This window comes from Mustelus asterias, chromosome 13 (genome assembly GCF_964213995.1).
Source record: "Mustelus asterias chromosome 13, sMusAst1.hap1.1, whole genome shotgun sequence".
NCBI lineage: Eukaryota > Metazoa > Chordata > Chondrichthyes > Carcharhiniformes > Triakidae > Mustelus > Mustelus asterias.
The window spans coordinates 48,620,662-48,642,986 of NC_135813.1; the positions used below are offsets into that span (position 1 = coordinate 48,620,662).

General features: G+C 50.9%; 1 protein-coding gene across 2 annotated transcripts in view; it reads right to left on the reverse strand.

Moving 5' to 3' along the window:
* The window catches only part of LOC144502597 (apical endosomal glycoprotein-like), a 131,021-nt gene that overhangs the window by 75,636 nt on the left and 33,060 nt on the right, over positions 1-22,325 (reverse strand). For both annotated transcript variants that reach the window (XM_078226716.1, XM_078226715.1), the window contains exons 3-4: positions 10,849-10,983; positions 9,175-9,299 (exon numbers count right to left, since the gene is read on the reverse strand). In XM_078226716.1, the coding sequence (XP_078082842.1) occupies positions 9,175-9,299; positions 10,849-10,983 (260 nt within the window). The remainder of the gene's footprint in view (positions 1-9,174; positions 9,300-10,848; positions 10,984-22,325) is intronic.

Here is a 22,325-nt window from a genome sequence, read left to right on the forward strand (position 1 = left end):
CCGCTGACAGTGCGGCACTCCCTCGTTACACCAATTAGCCTGCGTATGCCAATGGGAGAGAGACAACAGCCAGAGTGAGATTTCAGCCAGAGTAAGGGTATCAGGAATTTGGAGCTAAGTGGGAATTCGATGCTGAGGGGAAAGAGATGCTCACCTTTGGGAGGAGTAGAGAGGTGGACCACCGGGGGAGACTCAAGGACAAGTGGGAGTTAGAAAGAAATTGAACCTTGGTGTCACAGCCAGCAGGTAAGTGATTGGCTGGTGCCTGATAGTTAGGTTTTCCTTTCTTTTTTCTCTTTTTTTTGTCTCGGCATTGTAAGTTAACTTAATGGTTAAATCATGGCAGGAGATCCCAGACCTGTATCATGCCCTTCTTGTGCGATGTGGGAATTCAGGGATTTTTCCGATGTCCCTGGCTCCTTCATGTGCAAGAAGTGTGTCCAGTTCCTGTTAGACTGCTTGACAGCTCTGGAGCTGCGGATGGATTCAGTTTGGAACATCCACAATGCTGAGGAAGTTGTGGATACTGAGGGAGATTTGGAATGAGTGACCACCAGACAGAGGAAGTGTAGGAATGCAGTGCAGGGATCCTCTGCAGTCATCTCCCTCCAAAACAAATATACCCTTTTGGACACTGTTGGGGGAGATGGCTCACCAGGGGAAGGTGGCAGCAGCCAGGTTCATGGCACCGTGGCCGGCTCTGCTGCACAGGAAGGCAGGAAAAAGAGTGGCAGAGCTATAGTGATAGGGGATTCAATTGTAAGGGGAATAGACAGGCGTTTCTGCGGACACAAACGAGACTCCAGGATTGTATGTTGCCTCTCTGGTGCAAGAGTCAAGGATGTCTCGGAGCGACTGCAGGACATTCTGGAGGGGGAGTGTGAACAGAGCCAACTGTTGTGGTGCATACAGGCACCAACAATATCGGTAAAAAATGGGATGTGGTCCTACAAGGGAATTTCGGGAGTTAGGAGTTGAACTAAAAAGTAGGACCTCAAAGGTAGTAATCTCAGGATTACTACCAGTGCCACATGCTCGTCAGAGTAGGAATGTCAGAATAGCTGAGATGAATATGTGGCTTGAGGAATGGTGCAAGAGGGAGGGATTCAAATTCCTGGGACATTGGAACCGGTTCTGGGGGTGGTGGGACCAGTACAAATTGGATGATCTGCACCTGGGCAGGACTGGAACCAATATCCTAGGGAGAGTGTTTGCTAGTGCTGTTGGGGAGGGTTTAAACTAATGTGGCAGCGGGACGGGAACCAACGCAGGAAGTCAGAGGGAAGTAAAGTGGGGACAGAAACAAAAGGCAATAAAGGGAAAAGTGGAAGGCATAGAAACCAAAGACAAAAATCAAAAAGGGCCAGAATACAGAGTAGAGAATACAGAGACTGTGGAGAACTCAGTGAATCGGTCCAGTAAGGCGAAGAGAAATCAAACACAGGGAGAGTGTACAAAACATGACAGAACCGATGGTCAGGGCAGAGAGCAACGGAAGATCTTTTAAACGGAACCTATTTCAATGCAAGAGGCCTGACAGGCAAGGCAGATGAACTCAGGGCATCGATGGGTACGTGGGACTGGGATATTATAGCTATATTGAAACATGGCTAAGGGAGGGACAGGACTGGCAGTTCCAGGGTACAGATGCTATACGAAAGATAGTACAGGAGACAAGAGAGATGGGGGACATGCATTTTTGATTAGGGAAAACATCACAGCAGTACTGAAAGGGGATATATCTAAGAGTTCACCCACTGAGTCTATATGGGCAGAACTGAAAAGTAAGAAGGGAGAGATCACTTTGATAGGATTGTACTACAGGCCCCCAGATACTTAAAAAAGAGCATGTTAAATAGTAAAGGCAGTGTCACCACTCCTAGTACTAGACAGGTCAGGCAACAGCAGGGCAAAGAGCATGGGAAGTCTGGATTAAACTGCATTTATTTCAATGCTAGAGACTTGACGAGCAATGCAGATGAAGTCAGGGCATGGACGAATACTTGGGACTGGAATATTATAGCCATAGGGACGGCATGGTGGCACAGTGGTTAGCACAGCTGCCTCACAGTGCCAGGGACCCGGGTTCGATTCCTAGCTTGGGTCACTGTCTGTGTGGAGTTTGCACGTTCTCCCTGTGTTTGCATGGGTTTCCTCCGGGTGCTCTGGTTTTCTCCCACAGTCTGAACATTGACCCGCGCTGGAGTGTGGCGACTAGGGGATTTTCACAGTAACTTCATTGCAGTGTTAATATAAGCCTTATTTGTGACTAATATACTTTACTTTATTACTGAAACATGGCTAAGGGAGGGACAGGACTGGCAGCTCAATGTTCCAGGGTATAGATGCTATAGGAAAGATAGAACAGGGGGTAGGAGAGGAGGGGGAGTTGCATTTTCGATTAGGGAGAACATCAAGGCAGTATGAGAGGGGATATATCCACATGTTCGCCCACTGAGTCTATATGGGTAGAACTGAGAAATAATCACTTTGAGAGGATTGTACTATATTGCCCCAAATAGTGGGAAATTGAGAAGCAAATTTGTAAGGAGATTACAGATAGCTCCAAGAAAATAGGGTGATAATAGTAGGGGACTTTAACTTTCCCAACATTGACTGGGACAGCCATAGTATCAGGGGCCTGGATGGAGAGAAATGTGTTGAGTGTATTCAGGAGGAATTTCTCATTCAGTATGTGGATGGCCCAATTAGAGAGTGGGCAAAACTTGATCTCCTTTTGGCAAATAAGAAAGGGCAGGTGACAGAAGTGTTAGTGAGGGATCACTTTGGGACCATAGAACATCATAGAAATCATAGAAACCCTACAGTGCAGAAGGAGGCCATTCGGCCCATCGAGTCTGCACCGACCACAATCCCACCCAGGCCCTACCCCCACATATTTACCCACTAATCCCTCTAACCTACCTCCCCTAACATAGAACAGTACTGCACAGAACAGGCCCTTCGGCCCACGATGTTGTGCCGCGCTTTATCTGAAACCAAGATCAAGCTATCCCACTCCCTATCATCCTGGTGTGCTCCATGTGCCTATCCAATAACCGCTTAAATGTTCCTAAAGTGTCTGACTCCACTATCACTGCAGGCAGTCCATTCCACACCCCAACCACTCTCTGCATAAAGAACCTACCTCTGATATCCTTCCTGTATCTCCCACCACGAACCCTATAGTTATGCCCCCTTGTAATAGCTCCATCCACCCGAGGAAATAGTCTTTGAACGTTCACTCTATCTATCTCCTTCATCATTTTATAAACCTCTATTAAATCTCCCCTCAGCTTCCTCCGCTCCAGAGAGAACAGCCCTAGCTCCCTCAACCTTTCCTCATAAGACCTACCCTCCAAACCAGGCGGCATCCTGGTAAATCTCCTCTGCACTCTTTCCAGCGCTTCCACATCCTTCTTATAGTGAGGTGACCAGAACTGCACACAATATTCCAAATGTGGTCTCACCAAGGTCCTGTACAATTGCAGCATAACCCCACGGCTCTTAAACTCCAACCCCCTGTTAATAAAAGCTAACACACTATAGGCCTTCTTCACAGCTCTATCCACTTGAGTGGCAACCTTTAGAGATCTGTGGATATGGACCCCAAGATCTCTCTGTTCCTCCACAGTCTTCAGAACCCTGTGACCATAATTCTATTAGTTTTAAGATAGCTGTGGAGAATGACAGGTCTGGCCCAAAAGTTAAAATTCTAAATTGGGGCAAAGCCAATTTTGATGGTGACAGATAAGAACTTTCAAAAGAGTGTTAACGAGGGTTCAGGATAAGCCCATTCCTTTTAGAGTGAAGGGCAAGGCTGGTAGAAGTAGGGAACCCTGGATGACACGGGATATTGAAGCCCTGGTCAAAAAAAGGGAGGGGGGCATATGACATAAAGTTTATTTATTATTTATTCGTCACAAGTAAGGCTCACATTAACACTGCAATGAAGTTACTGTGAAATTCCCCTGGTCGCCACAGTCCGGCACCTGTTCAGGTCAATGCACCTAACCAGCACGTCTTTCAGAATGTGGGAGGAAACCGGAGCACCCACAGGAAATCCACGCAGACACAAGGAGAATGTGCAAACTCCACACAGACAGTGACCCAAGCCGGGAATCAAACTCGGGTCCCTGGCGCTGTGAAGCAGCAGTGCTAACCACTGTGCTACCGTGCCGCCCCTTCATAGGCAGCTGGGATCAAGTGGGTCCCTTGAAGAGTGTAGAGGTCTTCAGAGTAGAGTTAAGAGAGATATCAGGAGGGCAAAAAGGGGACATGAGATTGCTTTGGTAGATAAGGCAAAGGAGAATTCAAAGCGCTTCTACCAATACATAAAGGGCAAAAGAGTAACTAGGGAGAGAGTAGGGCCTCTTAAGGATCAACAAGATCATCTATGTGCGGATCCGCAAGAGATGGGTGAGATCCTAAATGAATATTTCTCATCGGTATTTGCTGTTGAGAAAAGCATGGATGTTAGGGAACTTGGGGAATTAAATAGTGATGTCTTGAGGAGTGTACATATTACAGAGAAGGAGGAAGTCTTAAAGCGCATCAAGGTAGATAAATCCCTGGCACCTGATGAAGTGTATCCCAGGACATTGTGGGAGGCTAGGGAGGAAATTACAGGTCCCCTGTCAGAGATACTTGAATCATCGACAGCCACAGGTGAGGTGCCTGAAGATTGGAAGGTGGCAAATGTTGTGCCTTTGTTTAAGAAGGGCTGCAGGGAAAAGCCTGGGAACTACAGGCCGGTGAGCCTCACATCTGTAATGGATAAGTTGTTCGAAAGTATTCTTAGAGACAGGATGTACAGGCATTTAGAAAGGCAAAGACTGATTGTGGACAGTCAGCATGGCTTTGTGAGTGGAAAATCATGTCGCATGAATTTAATTGAGTTTTTTGAAGGGGTATCCAAGAAGGTAGATGAGGGCAGTGCAGTCAAACTGTATCCCACTGAGAGACAGCGTGTGTGAAACTGTACCCCAGTGAGAGCCAGAACGTGTAGAACTATATCCCAGTGAGAGCCAGTGTGTGTGGATCTGTACCCCAGTGAGAGTCAGTGTGTGTGAAACTATACCCCACTGAGAGTCAGTGTATGTGGATATGTATCCCAGTGAGAGTCAGTGTGTGAGGGACCCGTACTCCAGTGAGTTAGTGTGTATGGGAAACTTTACCCCAATGATGAGGGCAGTGCAGTTGACGTTGTCTACATGGACTTTAGCAAGGCCTTTGACAAGGTACTGCATGGTAGGTTATTACACCAGGTTAAATCTCACGGGATCCAGGGTGAGGTAGCCAATTGGATACAAAATTGGCTTGACGACAGAATGTGGAGATGCCGGCGTTGGACTGGGGTAAACACAGTAAGAATTCTACCAACACCAGGTTAAAGTCCAACAGGTTTATTTGGTAGCAAAAGCCACTAGCTTTCGGAACAGGCTGTCCCTTCGTCAGGTGGGTGGGAGTTCTGATCACAAACAGGGCACAAAGACACAAACTCAATTTACATGAATAATGATTGGAATGCGAGTCTTTACAGCTAATCAAGTCTTAAAGGTACAGACAATGTGAGTGGAGAGAGCATTAAGCACAGGTTAAAGAGATGTGTATTGTCTCCAGACAGGACAGCTAGTGAGATTTTGCACATCAGGTCAGGTTGTGGGGGTTACAGATAGTGTGACTTGAACCCAATATCCCGGTTGAGGCCGTCCTCATGTGTGCGGAACCTGGCTATCAGTCTCTGCTCAGCGACTCTGCGCTGTCGTGTGTCGTGAAGGCCGCCTTGGAGAACGCTTACCAGGAGATCAGAGGCTGAATGCCCGTGACCGCTGAAGTGCTCCCCAACACGAAGAGAACAGTCTTGCCTGGTGATTGTCGAGCGGTGTTCATTCATCCGTTGTCGTAGCGTCTGCATGGTTTCCCCAATGTACCATGCCTCACGACATCCTTTCCTGCAGCGTAACAGGTAGACAACGTTGGCCGAGTTGCAAGAGTATGTACCATGTACCTGGTGGATGGTGTTCTCACGTGAGATGATGGCATCTGTGTCGATGATCCGGCACGTCTTGCAGAGGTTGCTGTGGCAGGGTTGTGTGGTGTCTCCTGAAGGCTGGGTAGTTTGCTGCGGACAATGGTTTGTTTGAGGTTGTGCGGTTGTTTGAAGGCAAGAAGTGGGGGTGTGGGGATGGCCTTGGCGAGATGTTCGTCTTCATCAATGACATGTTGAAGGCTCCGGAGGAGATGTTGTAGCTTCTCCGCTCTGGGGAAGTACTGGACGATGAAGGGTACTCTGTCCACCGTGTCCCGTGTTTGTCTTCCAAGGAGGTCGGTGCGGTTTTTCGCTGTGGCACGTCGGAACTGTCGATCGATGAGTCGAGCGCCATATCCTGTTCTTATGAGGGCATCTTTCAGCGTCTGGAGGTGTCTGCTGCAATCCTCCTCATCTGAGCAGATCCTGTGTATTCGGAGGGCTTGTCCGTAGGGGATGGCTTCTTTAACGTGTTTAGGGTGGAAGCTGGAGAAGTGGAGCATCATGAGGTTATCCGTGGGCTTGCGGTACAGTGAGGTACTGATGTGACCGTCCTTAATGGAGTGCGTGTGTCCAAGAATGCAACCGATTCCGGAGAGTAGTCTATGGTGAGCCTGATGGTGGGATGGAACTTGTTGATGTCATCATATAGTTGTTTCAGTGATTGTTTCAGTGATTCAGCCAGGTTCCACACACATGAGGACGGCCTCAACCGGGATATTGGGTTCATGTCACACTATCTGTAACTCCCACAACCTGCCTGGATGTGCAAAATCTCACGAGCTGTCCTCTCTGGAGACAATACACATCTCTTTAACCTGTGCTTAATGCTCCATCCACTCACATTGTCTGTACCTTTAAGACTTGATTAGCTGTAAAGACTCACATTCCAATCATTCATGTAAATTGAGTTTGTGTCTTTGTGCCCTGTTTGTGATCAGAACTCCCACCCACCTGATGAAGGGACAGCCTGTTCCGAAAGCTAGTGGCTTTTGCTACCAAATAAACCTGTTGGACTTTAACCTGGTGTTGTTAGACTTCTTACTGTATTGACGACAGAAGGCAAAGGGTGGTTGTCGAGGGTTGTTTTTCAAACTGGAGGCTGTGACCAGCGGTGTGCCTCAGGGATCAGTGCTGGGTCCACTGTTATTTGTCATTTATATTAACGATTTGGATGAGAATTTATGGGGCATGGTTAGTAAGTTTGCAGACAAGACCAAGATTGGTGGCATAGTGGACAGTAAAGAAGATTATCTGGGATTGCAGCAGAATCTTGATCAAATTGGGCCAGTGGGCTGATGAATGCCAGATGGAGTTTAATTTAGATAAATGTGAGTGATGCATTTTGGTAGATTGAATCGTGGCAGGATTTACTCAGTTAATGGCAGGGCGTTGGGGTCAGTTATCGAACAAAGAAATCTAGGAGTCCAGGTTCATAGCTCCTTGAAAGTGGAGTCAGAAATGGACAGGGTGGTGAAGAAGGCATTTGGCATGCTTGGTTTCATTGGTCAGAATGTTGAATACAGGTGTTGGGACGTCTTGTTGAAGTTGTACAAGACATTGGTAAGGCCACACTTGGAATACTGTGTACAGTTCTGGTCACCGTTTTATGGGAAAGATATTATTAAACTAGAAAGAGAGCAGAAAAGATTGACTAGGATGCTACCGGGATTTGATGGTTTGAGTTATAAGGAAAGGCTGGATAGACTGGGACTTTTTTCCCTGGAGCGCAGGAGGCTGAGGGATGATCTTGTAGAGGTCTATAAAATGATGAGGGGCATAGATAAGGTAGATAGTCAATATCTTTTCCCAAAGGTAGAGGAGTCTAAAATTAGAGGGCATGGATTTAAGGTGAGAGGGGAGAGATACAAAAGGATCCAGAGGGGCAACTTTTTCACACAGAGGGTGGTGAGAGTCTGGAACGAGCTGCCAGAGGAAGTTGTAGAGGTGGGTACAATTTTGTCTTTTAAAAAGCATTCAGACAGTTACATGGGTAAGACAGGTAAAGAGGGATATGGGCCAAATGCAGGCAATTGGGACTAGTTCAGTGGTAAAACCTGGACGGCATGGATAAGTTGGGCCTGAGGGCTTGTTTCCATACCGTAAACCTCTCTGGCTCTATGACTCTGACAGTGCAGCACTCCCTCAGTATTGATCCTCTGACAGTGCAGCACTCCCTCGGCACTGACCCTCTGACAGTGCAGCACTCCCTCGGCACTGACCCTGTGACAGTGCGGCACTCCCTCAGTATTGATCCTCTGACAGTGCAGCACTCCCTCAGTATTGATCCTCTGACAGTGCAGCACTCCCTCAGTATTGATCCTCTGACAGTGCAGCACTCCCTCGGCACTGACCCTGTGACAGTGCAGCACTCCCTCGGCACTGACCCTGTGACAGTGCGGCACTCCCTCAGTACTGACCCTGTAACAATGCAGCACTCCCTCAGTGCTGACCCTCTGACAGTGCAACACTCCCTCAGCACTGACCCTCTGACACTGCAGCACTGTCTCAGTACTGACCCTCTGACAGTGCAACACTCCCTCAGCACTGACCCTCTGACACTGCAGCACTCCCTCAGTACTGACCCTCTGACAGTGCAACACTCCCTCAGCACTGACCCTCTGACACTGCAGCACTCCCTCAGTACTGACCCTCTGACAGTGCAACACTCCCTCAGTACTGACCCTCTGACAGTGCGCCACTCTCTCAGTACTGACCCTCTGACAGTGCAGCACTCCCTCAACACTGACCCTCTGACACTGCAGCACTCCCTCAGTACTGACTCTCTGACACTGCAGCACTCCCTCAGTACTGACCCTCTGACAGTGCGGCACTCCCTCAGTACTGACTCTGACAGTGCAGCACTCCCTCAGTACTGACTCTCTGACAGTGCGGCACTCCCTCAGCACTGACCCTCTGACAGTGCGCCACGCTCTCAGTACTGACCCTCTGACAGTGCGGCACTCCCTCAGTACGGACCTCTGACAGTGCAGCACTCCCTCAGCACTGACCCTCTGACAGTGCGCCACGCTCTCAGTACTGACCCTCTGACAGTGCAGCACTCCCTCAACACTGACCCTCTGACAGTGCAGCAGTCCCTCGTGCTTTTTGCGATAGTTAGGAATTTGGGTGTGGTGCCTTACCTGGAAGTGTTGGTTTTGGGGTGGAATGGTATGAAATCCACGCCTCCATTGATTTCCGTGTGTTCCTGTCCTGGTCCATAGCAGCTCCTCACTCTGGCCTTGCTGCAACTTGAGGCTCAGTGTCCCTGTGGGGAGAGCTGAGCTTTAGTAACACATTCACCTGCCTATGTCTGTCTCCAAGAAGCTGGGGCAGCTGCAGCATGCTGCTTAACCAGTTCCACAGGACCAGACTAAATTGGGACTGGGTGGCAGAACTCCAGTTTTGGCAATGTCCATGTCTAGGATTTGGGTGAATGGTTGGCAGCTTGGATGATACGCATTTGTCCCTCAACAGCTGCCAGTCCTGTGTCTTTGAGATTGGGCAGTGCCCCAGATGGGCAATCTCTCCATGACACATGGTCTGACGAACAGGTTTTGATGGAAGGACAGGATGGCACAATCTGTGTGAAGCAAAAGACCATGGTTCATCGAGTTCACCAACACATGCTGTTACGAATGGGAGAGTTCCGCACACATAGTGAGAGTCAGTATGTGGGGGACTAGGTTGAGGAGGATCTTCTTCACACAAAGAGTTGTGAATCTGTGGAATTCCCTGCCCAGTGAAGCAGTTGAGGCTACCTCATTGAATGTTTTTAAGGCAAGGATAGATACATTTTTGAACAGTAAAGGAATTAAGGGTTATGGTGAGCGGGCGGGTAAGTGGAGCTGAGTCCATGAAAAGATCAGCCATGATCTTATTGAATGGCGGAGCAGGCTCGAGGGGCCAGATGGCCTACTCCTGCTCCTAGTTCTTATGTTCTTCTGTTTTAACTGTACTCCAGTGAGAGTCAGTGTGTGTGGAACTGTCCCCCAGTGAGAGTCAGTGTGTGAGAAACTGTACCCCAGTGAGAGTCAGTGTGTGTGGAACTGTCCCCCAGTGAGAGTCAGTGTGTGAGAAACTGTACCCCAGTGAGAGTCAGTGTGTGAGAAACTGTACCCCAGTGAGAGTCAGTGTGTGTGGAACTGTCCCCCAGTGAGAGTCAGTGTGTGTGGAACTGTCCCCCAGTGAGAGTCAGTGTGTGAGAAACTGTACCCCAGTGAGAGTCAGTGTGTGTGGAACTGTACCCCAGTGAGAGTCAGTGTGTGTGGAACTGTCCCCCAGTGAGAGTCAGTGTGTGTGGAACTGTCCCCCAGTGAGAGTCAGTGTGTGAGAAACTGTCCCCCAGTGAGAGTCAGTGTGTGTGGAACTGTACCCCAGTGAGAGTCAGTGTGTGTGGAACTGTCCCCCAGTGAGAGTCAGTGTGTGTGGAACTGTCCCCCAGTGAGAGTCAGTGTGTGAGAAACTGTCCCCCAGTGAGAGTCAGTGTGTGTGGAACTGTCCCCCAGTGAGAGTCAGTGTGTGAGAAACTGTCCCCCAGTGAGAGTCAGTGTGTGTGGAACTGTCCCCCAGTGAGAGTCAATGTGTGTGGAACAGTACCCCAGTGAGAGTCAGTGTGTGTGGAGCTGTACCCCAGTGAGAGTCAATGTGTGTGGAACAGTACCCCAGTGAGAGTCAGTGTGTGTGGAGCTGTACCCCAGTGAGAGTCAATGTGTGTGGAACAGTACCCCAGTGAGAGTCAGTATGTTGGGTCTGTATCCTCGCCGTGCCATTTGCTTTTGGGATGAGTGCTATGAGCTGATCAACAGTTGACTCACCGATATCTGGTCCATACATGTGATACCAGAAGGAGAAGCACTGATTGCCTGAGGTCGCTGTCTGTAGGATGGATGTGTACCTCGCTTTCCGATCACCACCATTTGCTGTTGTATTGTTAACAAACAAATAATAACCTGGAATTGTAAGAGTGCTGCGTTACGGTTGACAGATTGCAACTTGAAGATGGAGAGAAATATTCCTGTGTTTCCATGTGAACAAGTGAAAGTTGTGCAAAGATGTCAGAAAGCTTCTTCTCACATGGTGGAGTGGAAACCTGAGCCTCTCACACAGTGCACTGGAAACCTGAGCCTCTCACACAGTGCACTGGAAACCTGAGCCTCTCTCACACAGTGCACTGGAAACCTGAGCCTCTCACACAGTGCACTGGAAACCTGAGCCTCTCACACAGTGCACTGGAAACCTGAGCCTCTCTCACAGTGCACTGGAAACCTGAGCCTCTCACACAGTGCACTGGAAACCTGAGCCTCTCTCACAGTGCACTGGAAACCTGAGCCTCTCACACAGTGCACTGGAAACCTGAGCCTCTCACACAGTGCACTGGAAACCTGAGCCTCTCACACAGTGCTGTGGAAACCTGAGCCTCTCTCACACAGTGCACTGGAAACCTGAGCCTCTCTCACAGTGCACTGGAAACCTGAGCCTCTCACACAGTGCACTGGAAACCTGAGCCTCTCACACAGTGCACTGGAAACCTGAGCCTCTCTCACAGTGCACTGGAAACCTGAGCCTCTCACACAGTGCACTGGAAACCTGAGCCTCTCTCACAGTGCACTGGAAACCTGAGCCTCTCTCACAGTGCACTGGAAACCTGAGCCTCTCACACAGTGCACTGGAAACCTGAGCCTCTCTCACAGTGCACTGGAAACCTGAGCCTCTCTCACAGTGCACTGGAAACCTGAGCCTCTCACACAGTGCACTGGAAACCTGAGCCTCTCACACAGTGCACTGGAAACCTGAGCCGCTCTCACAGTGCACTGGAAACCTGAGCCTCTCACACAGTGCACTGGAAACCTGAGCCTCTCACACAGTGCAATGGAAACCTGAGCCTCTCTCACACAGTGCACTGGAAACCTGAGCCTCTCACACAGTGCACTGGAAACCTGAGCCTCCCTCACACAGTGCACTGGAAACCTGAGCCTGTCAGACACAGTGCACTGGAAACCTGAGCCTCTCTCACACAGTGCACTGGAAACCTGAGCTTCTTTCACACAGTGCACTGGAAACCTGAGGATCTCCCACACAGTGGAAGGAAACCTGAGCCTCTCTCACACAGTGCTGTGGAAACTTGAGCCTCTCTCACACAGTGCAGTAGAAACCTGAGCCTCTCCCACACAGTGCACTGGAAACCTGAGCCTCTCTCACACAGTGCACTGGGAATGTGAGTCTCTCTCACACAGTGCAGTACAAACCTGAGCCACTCTCACAGAGTGCACTGGAAACCTGAGCCTCTCTCACACAGTGCAGGAGAAACCTGAGCCTCTCTCACACAGTGCAGTAGAAACCTGAGCCTCTCTCACACAGTGCACTGGAAACCTGAGCCTCTCTCACACAGTGCAGTAGAAACCTGAGCCTCTCCCACACAGTGCAATGGAAACCTGAGCTTCTCTCACACAGTGCTGTGGAAACCTGAGCCTCTCTCACACAGTGCACTGGGAACCTGAGCCTCTCTCACACAGTGCAGTACAGACCTGAGCCTCTCTCACACAGTGCAATGGAAACCCGAGCCTCTCTCACACAGTGCAATGGAAACCTGAGCCTCTCTCTCACAGTGCAATGGAAACCTGAGTCTCTCTCACACAGTGCAGTACAAACCTGAGCCTCTCTCACACAGTGCACTGGGAACCTCAGCCTCTCTCACACAGTGCATTAGAAACCTGACCCTCTCTCACAGAGTGCAGTGGAAACCTGAGCCTCTCTCACACAGTGCAGTAGAAACCTGAGTCTCTGTCACACAGTGCACTGGAAACCTGAGCCTCTCTCACACAGTGCTGTAGAAACCCGAGCCTCTCTCACGCAGTACACTGGAAACCTGAGCCTCTCTCACACAGTGCTGTGGAAACCTGAGCCTCTCTCACACAGTGCACAGGGAACCTGAGCCTCTCTCACACAGTGCAATGGAAACCCGAGCCTCTCTCACACAGTGTAATAGAAACCTGAGTCTCTCTCACACAGTGCAATGGAAACCTGAGCCTCTCTCACACAGTGCAGCAGAAACCTGAGCCTCTCTCACACAGTGCAGTAGAAACCTGAGCCTCTCTCACACAGTGCACTGGAAACCTGAGCCTCTCTCACACAGTGCAGTAGAAACCTGAGCCTCTCCCACACAGTGCAATGGAAACCTGAGCTTCTCTCACACAGTGCTGTGGAAACCTGAGCCTCTCTCACACAGTGCACTGGGAACCTGAGCCTCTCTCACACAGTGCAGTACAGACCTGAGCCTCTCTCACACAGTGCAATGGAAACCTGAGCCTCTCTCACACAGTGCAATGGAAACCTGAGCTTCTCTCACACAGTGCACTGGGAACCTGAGTCTCTCTCACACAGTGCAGTACAAACCTGAGCCTCTCTCACACAGTGCACTGGGAACCTCAGCCTCTCTCACACAGTGCATTAGAAACCTGACCCTCTCTCACAGAGTGCTGTGGAAACCTGAGCCTCTCTCACACAGTGCAGTAGAAACCTAAGCCTCTCTCACACAGTGCAGTAGAAACCTGAGTCTCTGTCACACAGTGCACTGGAAACCTGAGCCTCTCTCACACAGTGCTGCAGATACCCGAGCCTCTCTCACACAGAACACTGGAAACCTGAGCCTCTCTCACACAGTGCTGTGGAAACCTGAGCCTCTCTCACACAGTGCACAGGGAACCTGAGCCTCTCTCACACAGTGCAATGGAAACCCGAGCCTCTCTCACACAGTGTAATAGAAACCTGAGTCTCTCTCACACAGTGCAATGGAAACCTGAGCCTCTCTCACACAGTGCAGCAGAAACCTGAGCCTCTCTCACACAGTGCATTGGAAACCTGAGCTCCTCTCACACAGTGCACTGGGAACCTGAGCCTCTCTCACACAGTGCACTGGAAACCTGAGCCTCTGTCACACAGTGCAGCAGAAACCTGAGCCTCTCTCACACAGTGCACTGGAAATCTGAGCTTCTTTCACACAGTGCAGTGGAAACCTGAGCCTCTCTCACACAGTGCACTGGGAACCTGAGCCTCTCTCACACAGTGCACTGGAAACCTGAGCCTCTGTCACACAGTGCAGTAGAAACCTGAGCCTCTCTCACACATTGCACTGGAAACCTGAGCTTCTTTCACATAGTGCAGTGGAAACCTGAGCTTCTCTCACACAGTGCACTGGGAACCTGAGCCTCTCTCACACAGTGCACTGGAAACCTGAGCCTCTGTCACACAGTGCAGTAGAAACCTGAGCCTCTCTCACACAGTGCACTGGAAACCTGAGCCTCTCTCACACAGTGCAGTAGAAACCTGAGCCTCTCCCACACAGTGCAATGGAAACCTGAGCTTCTCTCACACAGTGCTGTGGAAACCTGAGCCTCTCTCACACAGTGCACTGGGAACCTGAGCCTCTCTCACACAGTGCAGTACAGACCTGAGCCTCTCTCACACAGTGCAATGGAAACCTGAGCCTCTCTCACACAGTGCAATGGAAACCTGAGCTTCTCTCACACAGTGCACTGGGAACCTGAGTCTCTCTCACACAGTGCAGTACAAACCTGAGCCTCTCTCACACAGTGCACTGGGAACCTCAGCCTCTCTCACACAGTGCATTAGAAACCTGACCCTCTCTCACAGAGTGCTGTGGAAACCTGAGCCTCTCTCACACAGTGCAGTAGAAACCTGAGCCTCTCTCACACAGTGCAGTAGAAACCAGAGTCTCTGTCACACAGTGCACTGGAAACCTGAGCCTCTCTCACACAGTGCTGCAGAAACCCGAGCCTCTCTCACACAGAACACTGGAAACCTGAGCCTCTCTCACACAGTGCTGTGGAAACCTGAGCCTCTCTCACACAGTGCACAGGGAACCTGAGCCTCTCTCACACAGTGCAATGGAAACCCGAGCCTCTCTCACACAGTGTAATAGAAACCTGAGTCTCTCTCACACAGTGCAATGGAAACCTGAGCCTCTCTCACACAGTGCAGCAGAAACCTGAGCCTCTCTCACACAGTGCATTGGAAACCTGAGCTCCTCTCACACAGTGCACTGGGAACCTGAGCCTCTCTCACACAGTGCACTGGAAACCTGAGCCTCTGTCACACAGTGCAGCAGAAACCTGAGCCTCTCTCACACAGTGCACTGGAAATCTGAGCCTCTCTCACACAGTGCAGTAGAAACCTGAGCCTCTCCCACACAGTGCAATGGAAACCTGAGCTTCTCTCACACAGTGCTGTGGAAACCTGAGCCTCTCTCACACAGTGCACTGGGAACCTGAGCCTCTCTCACACAGTGCAGTACAGACCTGAGCCTCTCTCACACAGTGCAATGGAAACCTGAGCCTCTCTCACACAGTGCAATGGAAACCTGAGCTTCTCTCACACAGTGCACTGGGAACCTGAGTCTCTCTCACACAGTGCAGTACAAACCTGAGCCTCTCTCACACAGTGCACTGGGAACCTCAGCCTCTCTCACACAGTGCATTAGAAACCTGACCCTCTCTCACAGAGTGCTGTGGAAACCTGAGCCTCTCTCACACAGTGCAGTAGAAACCTGAGCCTCTCTCACACAGTGCAGTAGAAACCAGAGTCTCTGTCACACAGTGCACTGGAAACCTGAGCCTCTCTCACACAGTGCTGCAGAAACCCGAGCCTCTCTCACACAGAACACTGGAAACCTGAGCCTCTCTCACACAGTGCTGTGGAAACCTGAGCCTCTCTCACACAGTGCACAGGGAACCTGAGCCTCTCTCACACAGTGCAATGGAAACCCGAGCCTCTCTCACACAGTGTAATAGAAACCTGAGTCTCTCTCACACAGTGCAATGGAAACCTGAGCCTCTCTCACACAGTGCAGCAGAAACCTGAGCCTCTCTCACACAGTGCATTGGAAACCTGAGCTCCTCTCACACAGTGCACTGGGAACCTGAGCCTCTCTCACACAGTGCACTGGAAACCTGAGCCTCTGTCACACAGTGCAGCAGAAACCTGAGCCTCTCTCACACAGTGCACTGGAAATCTGAGCTTCTTTCACACAGTGCAGTGGAAACCTGAGCCTCTCTCACACAGTGCACTGGGAACCTGAGCCTCTCTCACACAGTGCACTGGAAACCTGAGCCTCTGTCACACAGTGCAGTAGAAACCTGAGCCTCTCTCACACATTGCACTGGAAACCTGAGCTTCTTTCACACAGTGCAGTGGAAACCTGAGCTTCTCTCACACAGTGCACTGGGAACCTGAGCCTCTCTCACACAGTGCACTGGAAACCTGAGCCTCTGTCACACAGTGCAGTAGAAACCTGAGCCTCTCTCACACAGTGCACTGGAAACCTGAGCTTCGCTCACACAGTGCACTGGAAACCTGAGCCTCTCTCACACAGTGCAGTGGAAACCTGAGCTTCATTCACACAGTGCAATGGAAACCTGAGCCTCTCTCACACAGTGCAATGGAAACCTGAGCCTCTCTCACACAGTGCAGTAGAAACCTGAGCTTCTCTCACACAGTGCCATGGAAACCTGAGCCTCTCTCACAATGCAGTGGAAACCTGAGCCTCTCTCACACAGTGCACTGGAAACCTGAGCCTCCCTCACACAGTGCAATGGAAACCCGAGCTTCTCTCTCACAGTGCAATGGAAACCCGAGCCTCTCTCACACAGTGCAGTAGAAACCTGAGCCTCTCTCACACAGTGCAGTAGAACCCTGAGCCTCTCTCACACAGTGCAATGGAAACCCGAGCCTCTCTCACACAGTGCACTGGAAACCTGAGCTTCCCTCACACAGTGCAGTAGAACCCTGAGCCTCTCTCACACAGTGCAGCAGAAACCTGAGCCTCTCTCACACAGTGCAATGGAAACCTGAGCCTCTCTCACACTGCGCCATGGAAACCTGAGCCTCTCTCACACAGTGCAATGGAAACCTGAGCTTCCCTCACACAGTGCAGTAGAACCCTGAGCCTCTCTCACACAGTGCAGCAGAAACCTGAGCCTCTCTCACACAGTGCAATGGAAACCTGAGCCTCTCTCACACAGTGCAATGGAAACCTGAGCCTCTCTCACACAGTGCTCTGGGTACCTGAGTCTCTCTCACACAGTGCAGTACAAACCTGAGCCTCTCTCACACAGTGCAATGGAAACCTGAGCTTCCCTCACACAGTGCTCTGGGAACCTGAGTCTCTCTCACACAGTGCAGTGGAAACCTGAGCCTCTCTCACACAGTGCAGTAGAAACCTGAGTCTCTCTCACACAGTGCAATGGAAACCTGAGCCTCTCTCACACAGTGCACTGGAAACCTGAGCCTCTCTCTCACAGTTCAATGGAAACCTGAGCTTCTCTCACACAGTGCACTGGAAACCTGAGCCTCTCTCTCACAGTTCAATGGAAACCTGAGCCTCTCTCACACAGTGCAGTGGAAACCTGAGCCTCTCTCACACAGTGCACTGGAAACCTGAGCCTCTCTCACACAGTGCAGTGGAAACCTGAGCCTCTCTCACACAGTGTAATAGAAACCTGAGCCTCTCTCTCACAGTTCAATGGAAACCTGAGCCTCTCTCACACAGTGCAGCAGAAACCTGAGCCTCTCTCACACAGTGCATTGGAAACCTGAGCCTCTCTCACACAGTGCACTGGAAACCTGAGCCTCTCTCACACAGTGCAGTGGAAACCTGAGCCTCTCTCACACAGTGTAATAGAAACCTGAGCCTCTCTCTCACAGTTCATTGGAAACCTGAGCCTCTCTCACACAGTGCAGTAGAAACCTGAGCCTCTCTCACACAGTGCAGTAGAAACCTGAGCCTCTGTGGCACAGTGCACTGGAAACCTGAGCCTCTCTCACGCAGTGCACTGGAAACCTGAGCCTCTCTCACACAGTGCAGTGGAAACCTGAGCCTCTCTCTCACAGTTCAATGGAAACCTGAGCCTCTCTCACACAGTGCAGCAGAAACCTGAGCCTCTCTCACACAGTGCATTGGAAACCTGAGCCTCTCTCAGACAGTGCACTGGGAACCTGAGTCTCTCTCATACAATGCAGTGGAAACCTGAGCCTCTCTCACACAGTGCAGTAGAAACCTGAGCCTCTGTGGCACAGTGCACTGGAAACCTGAGCTTGTTTCACACTGTGCAGTGGAAACCTGAGCCTCTCTCACAAAGCAGTGGAAACCTGAGCCTCTCTCACACAGTGCAGTGGAAACCTGAGCCTCTCTCACACAGTGCAATAGAAACCCGAGCCTCTCTCACACAGTGCAATGGAAACCTGAGCCTCTCTCACACAGTGCCATGGAAACCTGAGCCTCTCTCACAGTGCAGTAGAAACCTGAGCCTCTCTCAAACAGTGCACTGGAAACCTGAGCCTCTCTCACACAGTGCAATAGAAACCCGAGCCTCTCTCACACAGTGCAATGGAAACCTGAGCCTCTCTCACACAGTGCCATGGAAACCTGAGCCTCTCTCACACAATGCAGTGGAAACCTGAGCCTCTCTCACACAGTGCAATGGAAACCTGAGCCTCTCTCACACAGTGCAATGGAAACCTGAGCCTCCCTCACACAAGGGAATGGAAACCTGAGCTTCTCTCACACAGTGCAATAGAAACCTGAGCCCCTCTCTCACTGTGCAGTGGAAACCTGAGCCTCTGTCACACAGTACACTGGAAACCTGAGCCTCTCTCACACAGTGCAGTGGAAACCTGAGCCTCTTCCACACAGTGCAATGGAAACCTGAGCCTCCCCCACACAGTGCTGTGGAAACCTGAGCCTCTCTCACACAGTGCAGTAGAACCTGAGCCTCTTTCACACAGTGCAGTAGAAACCTGAGCCTCACCCACACAATGGAGTGGAAACCCGAGCCTCTCTCACACAGTGCAGTTGAAACCTGAGCTTCTCTCACACAGTGCAGTTGAAACCTGAGCTTCTCTCGCACAGTGCCATAGAAACCTGAGCCTCTCTCACACAGTGCAGTAGAAACCTGAGCCTCTCTCACAATGCAGTGGAAACCTGAGCCTCTCTCACACAGTGCACTGGAAACCTGAGCCTCCCTCACACAGTGCAATGGAAACCCGAGCTTCTCTCTCACAGTGCAATGGAAAACCGAGCCTCTCTCACACAGTGCAGTAGAACCCTGAGCCTCTCTCACACAGTGCAGTAGAACCCTGAGCCTCTCTCACACAGTGCAATGGAAACCCGAGCCTCTCTCACACAGTGCACTGGAAACCTGAGCTTCTCTCACACAGTGCAGTAGAACCCTGAGCCTCTCTCACACAGTGCAGCAGAAACCTGAGCCTCTCTCACACAGTGCACTGGAAACCTGAGCCTCTCTCACACAGTGCAATGGAAACCTGAGCCTCTCTCACACAGCGCCATGGAAACCTGAGCCTCTCTCACACAGCGCCATGGAAACCTGAGCCTCTCTCACACAGTGCTCTGGGTACCTGAGTCTCTCTCACACAGTGCAATGGAAACCTGAGCCTCTCTCACACAGTGCACTGGAAACCTGAGCCTCTCTCTCACAGTTCAATGGAAACCTGAGCTTCTCTCAAACAGTGCACTGGAAACCTGAGCCTCTCTCTCACAGTTCAATGGAAACCTGAGCCTCTCTCACACAGTGCAGTGGAAACCTGAGCCTCTCTCACACAGTGCACTGGAAACCTGAGCCTCTCTCACACAGTGCAGCGGAAACCTGAGCCTCTCTCACACAGTGTAATAGAAACCTGAGCCTCTCTCTCACAGTTCAATGGAAACCTGAGCCTCTCTCACACAGTGCAGCAGAAACCTGAGCCTCTCTCACACAGTGCATTGGAAACCTGAGCCTCTCTCACACAGTGCACTGGAAACCTGAGCCTCTCTCACACAGTGCAGTGGAAACCTGAGCCTCTCTCACACAGTGTAATAGAAACCTGAGCCTCTCTCTCACAGTTCAATGGAAACCTGAGCCTCTCTCACACAGTGCAGTAGAAACCTGAGCCTCTCTCACACAGTGCAGTAGAAACCTGAGCCTCTGTGGCACAGTGCACTGGAAACCTGAGCCTCTCTCACGCAGTGCACTGGAAACCTGAGCCTCTCTCACACAGTGCAGTGGAAACCTGAGCCTCTCTCTCACAGTTCAATGGAAACCTGAGCCTCTCTCACACAGTGCAGCAGAAACCTGAGCCTCTCTCACACAGTGCATTGGAAACCTGAGCCTCTCTCAGACAGTGCACTGGGAACCTGAGTCTCTCTCATACAATGCAGTGGAAACCTGAGCCTCTCTCACACAGTGCAGTAGAAACCTGAGCCTCTGTGGCACAGTGCACTGGAAACCTGAGCTTGTTTCACACTGTGCAGTGGAAACCTGAGCCTCTCTCACAAAGCAGTGGAAACCTGAGCCTCTCTCACACAGTGCAGTGGAAACCTGAGCCTCTCTCACACAGTGCAATAGAAACCCGAGCCTCTCTCACACAGTGCAATGGAAACCTGAGCCTCTCTCACACAGTGCCATGGAAACCTGAGCCTCTCTCACAGTGCAGTAGAAACCTGAGCCTCTCTCAAACAGTGCACTGGAAACCTGAGCCTCTCTCACACAGTGCAATAGAAACCCGAGCCTCTCTCACACAGTGCAATGGAAACCTGAGCCTCTCTCACACAGTGCCATGGAAACCTGAGCCTCTCTCACACAATGCAGTGGAAACCTGAGCCTCTCTCACACAGTGCAATGGAAACCTGAGCCTCTCTCACACAGTGCAATGGAAACCTGAGCCTCCCTCACACAAGGGAATGGAAACCTGAGCTTCTCTCACACAGTGCAATAGAAACCTGAGCCCCTCTCTCACTGTGCAGTGGAAACCTGAGCCTCTGTCACACAGTACACTGGAAACCTGAGCCTCTCTCACACAGTGCAGTGGAAACCTGAGCCTCTTCCACACAGTGCAATGGAAACCTGAGCCTCCCCCACACAGTGCTGTGGAAACCTGAGCCTCTCTCACACAGTGCAGTAGAACCTGAGCCTCTCTCACACAGTGCAGTAGAAACCTGAGCCTCACCCACACAATGGAGTGGAAACCCGAGCCTCTCTCACACAGTGCAGTTGAAACCTGAGCTTCTCTCACACAGTGCAGTTGAAACCTGAGCTTCTCTCACACAGTGCCATAGAAACCTGAGCCTCTCTCACACAGTGCAGTAGAAACCTGAGCCTCTCTCACAATGCAGTGGAAACCTGAGCCTCTCTCACACAGTGCACTGGAAACCTGAGCCTCCCTCACACAGTGCAATGGAAACCCGAGCTTCTCTCTCACAGTGCAATGGAAAACCGAGCCTCTCTCACACAGTGCAGTAGAACCCTGAGCCTCTCTCACACAGTGCAGTAGAACCCTGAGCCTCTCTCACACAGTGCAATGGAAACCCGAGCCTCTCTCACACAGTGCACTGGAAACCTGAGCTTCTCTCACACAGTGCAGTAGAACCCTGAGCCTCTCTCACACAGTGCAGCAGAAACCTGAGCCTCTCTCACACAGTGCAATTGAAACCTGAGCCTCTCTCACACAGTGCAATGGAAACCTGAGCCTCTCTCACACAGCGCCATGGAAACCTGAGCCTCTCTCACACAGCGCCATGGAAACCTGAGCCTCTCTCACACAGTGCTCTGGGTACCTGAGTCTCTCTCACACAGTGCAATGGAAACCTGAGCCTCTCTCACACAGTGCACTGGAAACCTGAGCCTCTCTCTCACAGTTCAATGGAAACCTGAGCTTCTCTCACACAGTGCACTGGAAACCTGAGCCTCTCTCTCACAGTTCAATGGAAACCTGAGCCTCTCTCACACAGTGCAGTGGAAACCTGAGCCTCTCTCACACAGTGCACTGGAAACCTGAGCCTCTCTCACACAGTGCAGTGGAAACCTGAGCCTCTCTCACACAGTGTAATAGAAACCTGAGCCTCTCTCTCACAGTTCAATGGAAACCTGAGCCTCTCTCACACAGTGCAGCAGAAACCTGAGCCTCTCTCACACAGTGCATTGGAAACCTGAGCCTCTCTCACACAGTGCACTGGAAACCTGAGCCTCTCTCACACAGTGCAGTGGAAACCTGAGCCTCTCTCACACAGTGTAATAGAAACCTGAGCCTCTCTCTCACAGTTCAATGGAAACCTGAGCCTCTCTCACACAGTGCAGTAGAAACCTGAGCCTCTCTCACACAGTGCAGTAGAAACCTGAGCCTCTGTGGCACAGTGCACTGGAAACCTGAGCCTCTCTCACGCAGTGCACTGGAAACCTGAGCCTCTCTCACACAGTGCAGTGGAAACCTGAGCCTCTCTCACACA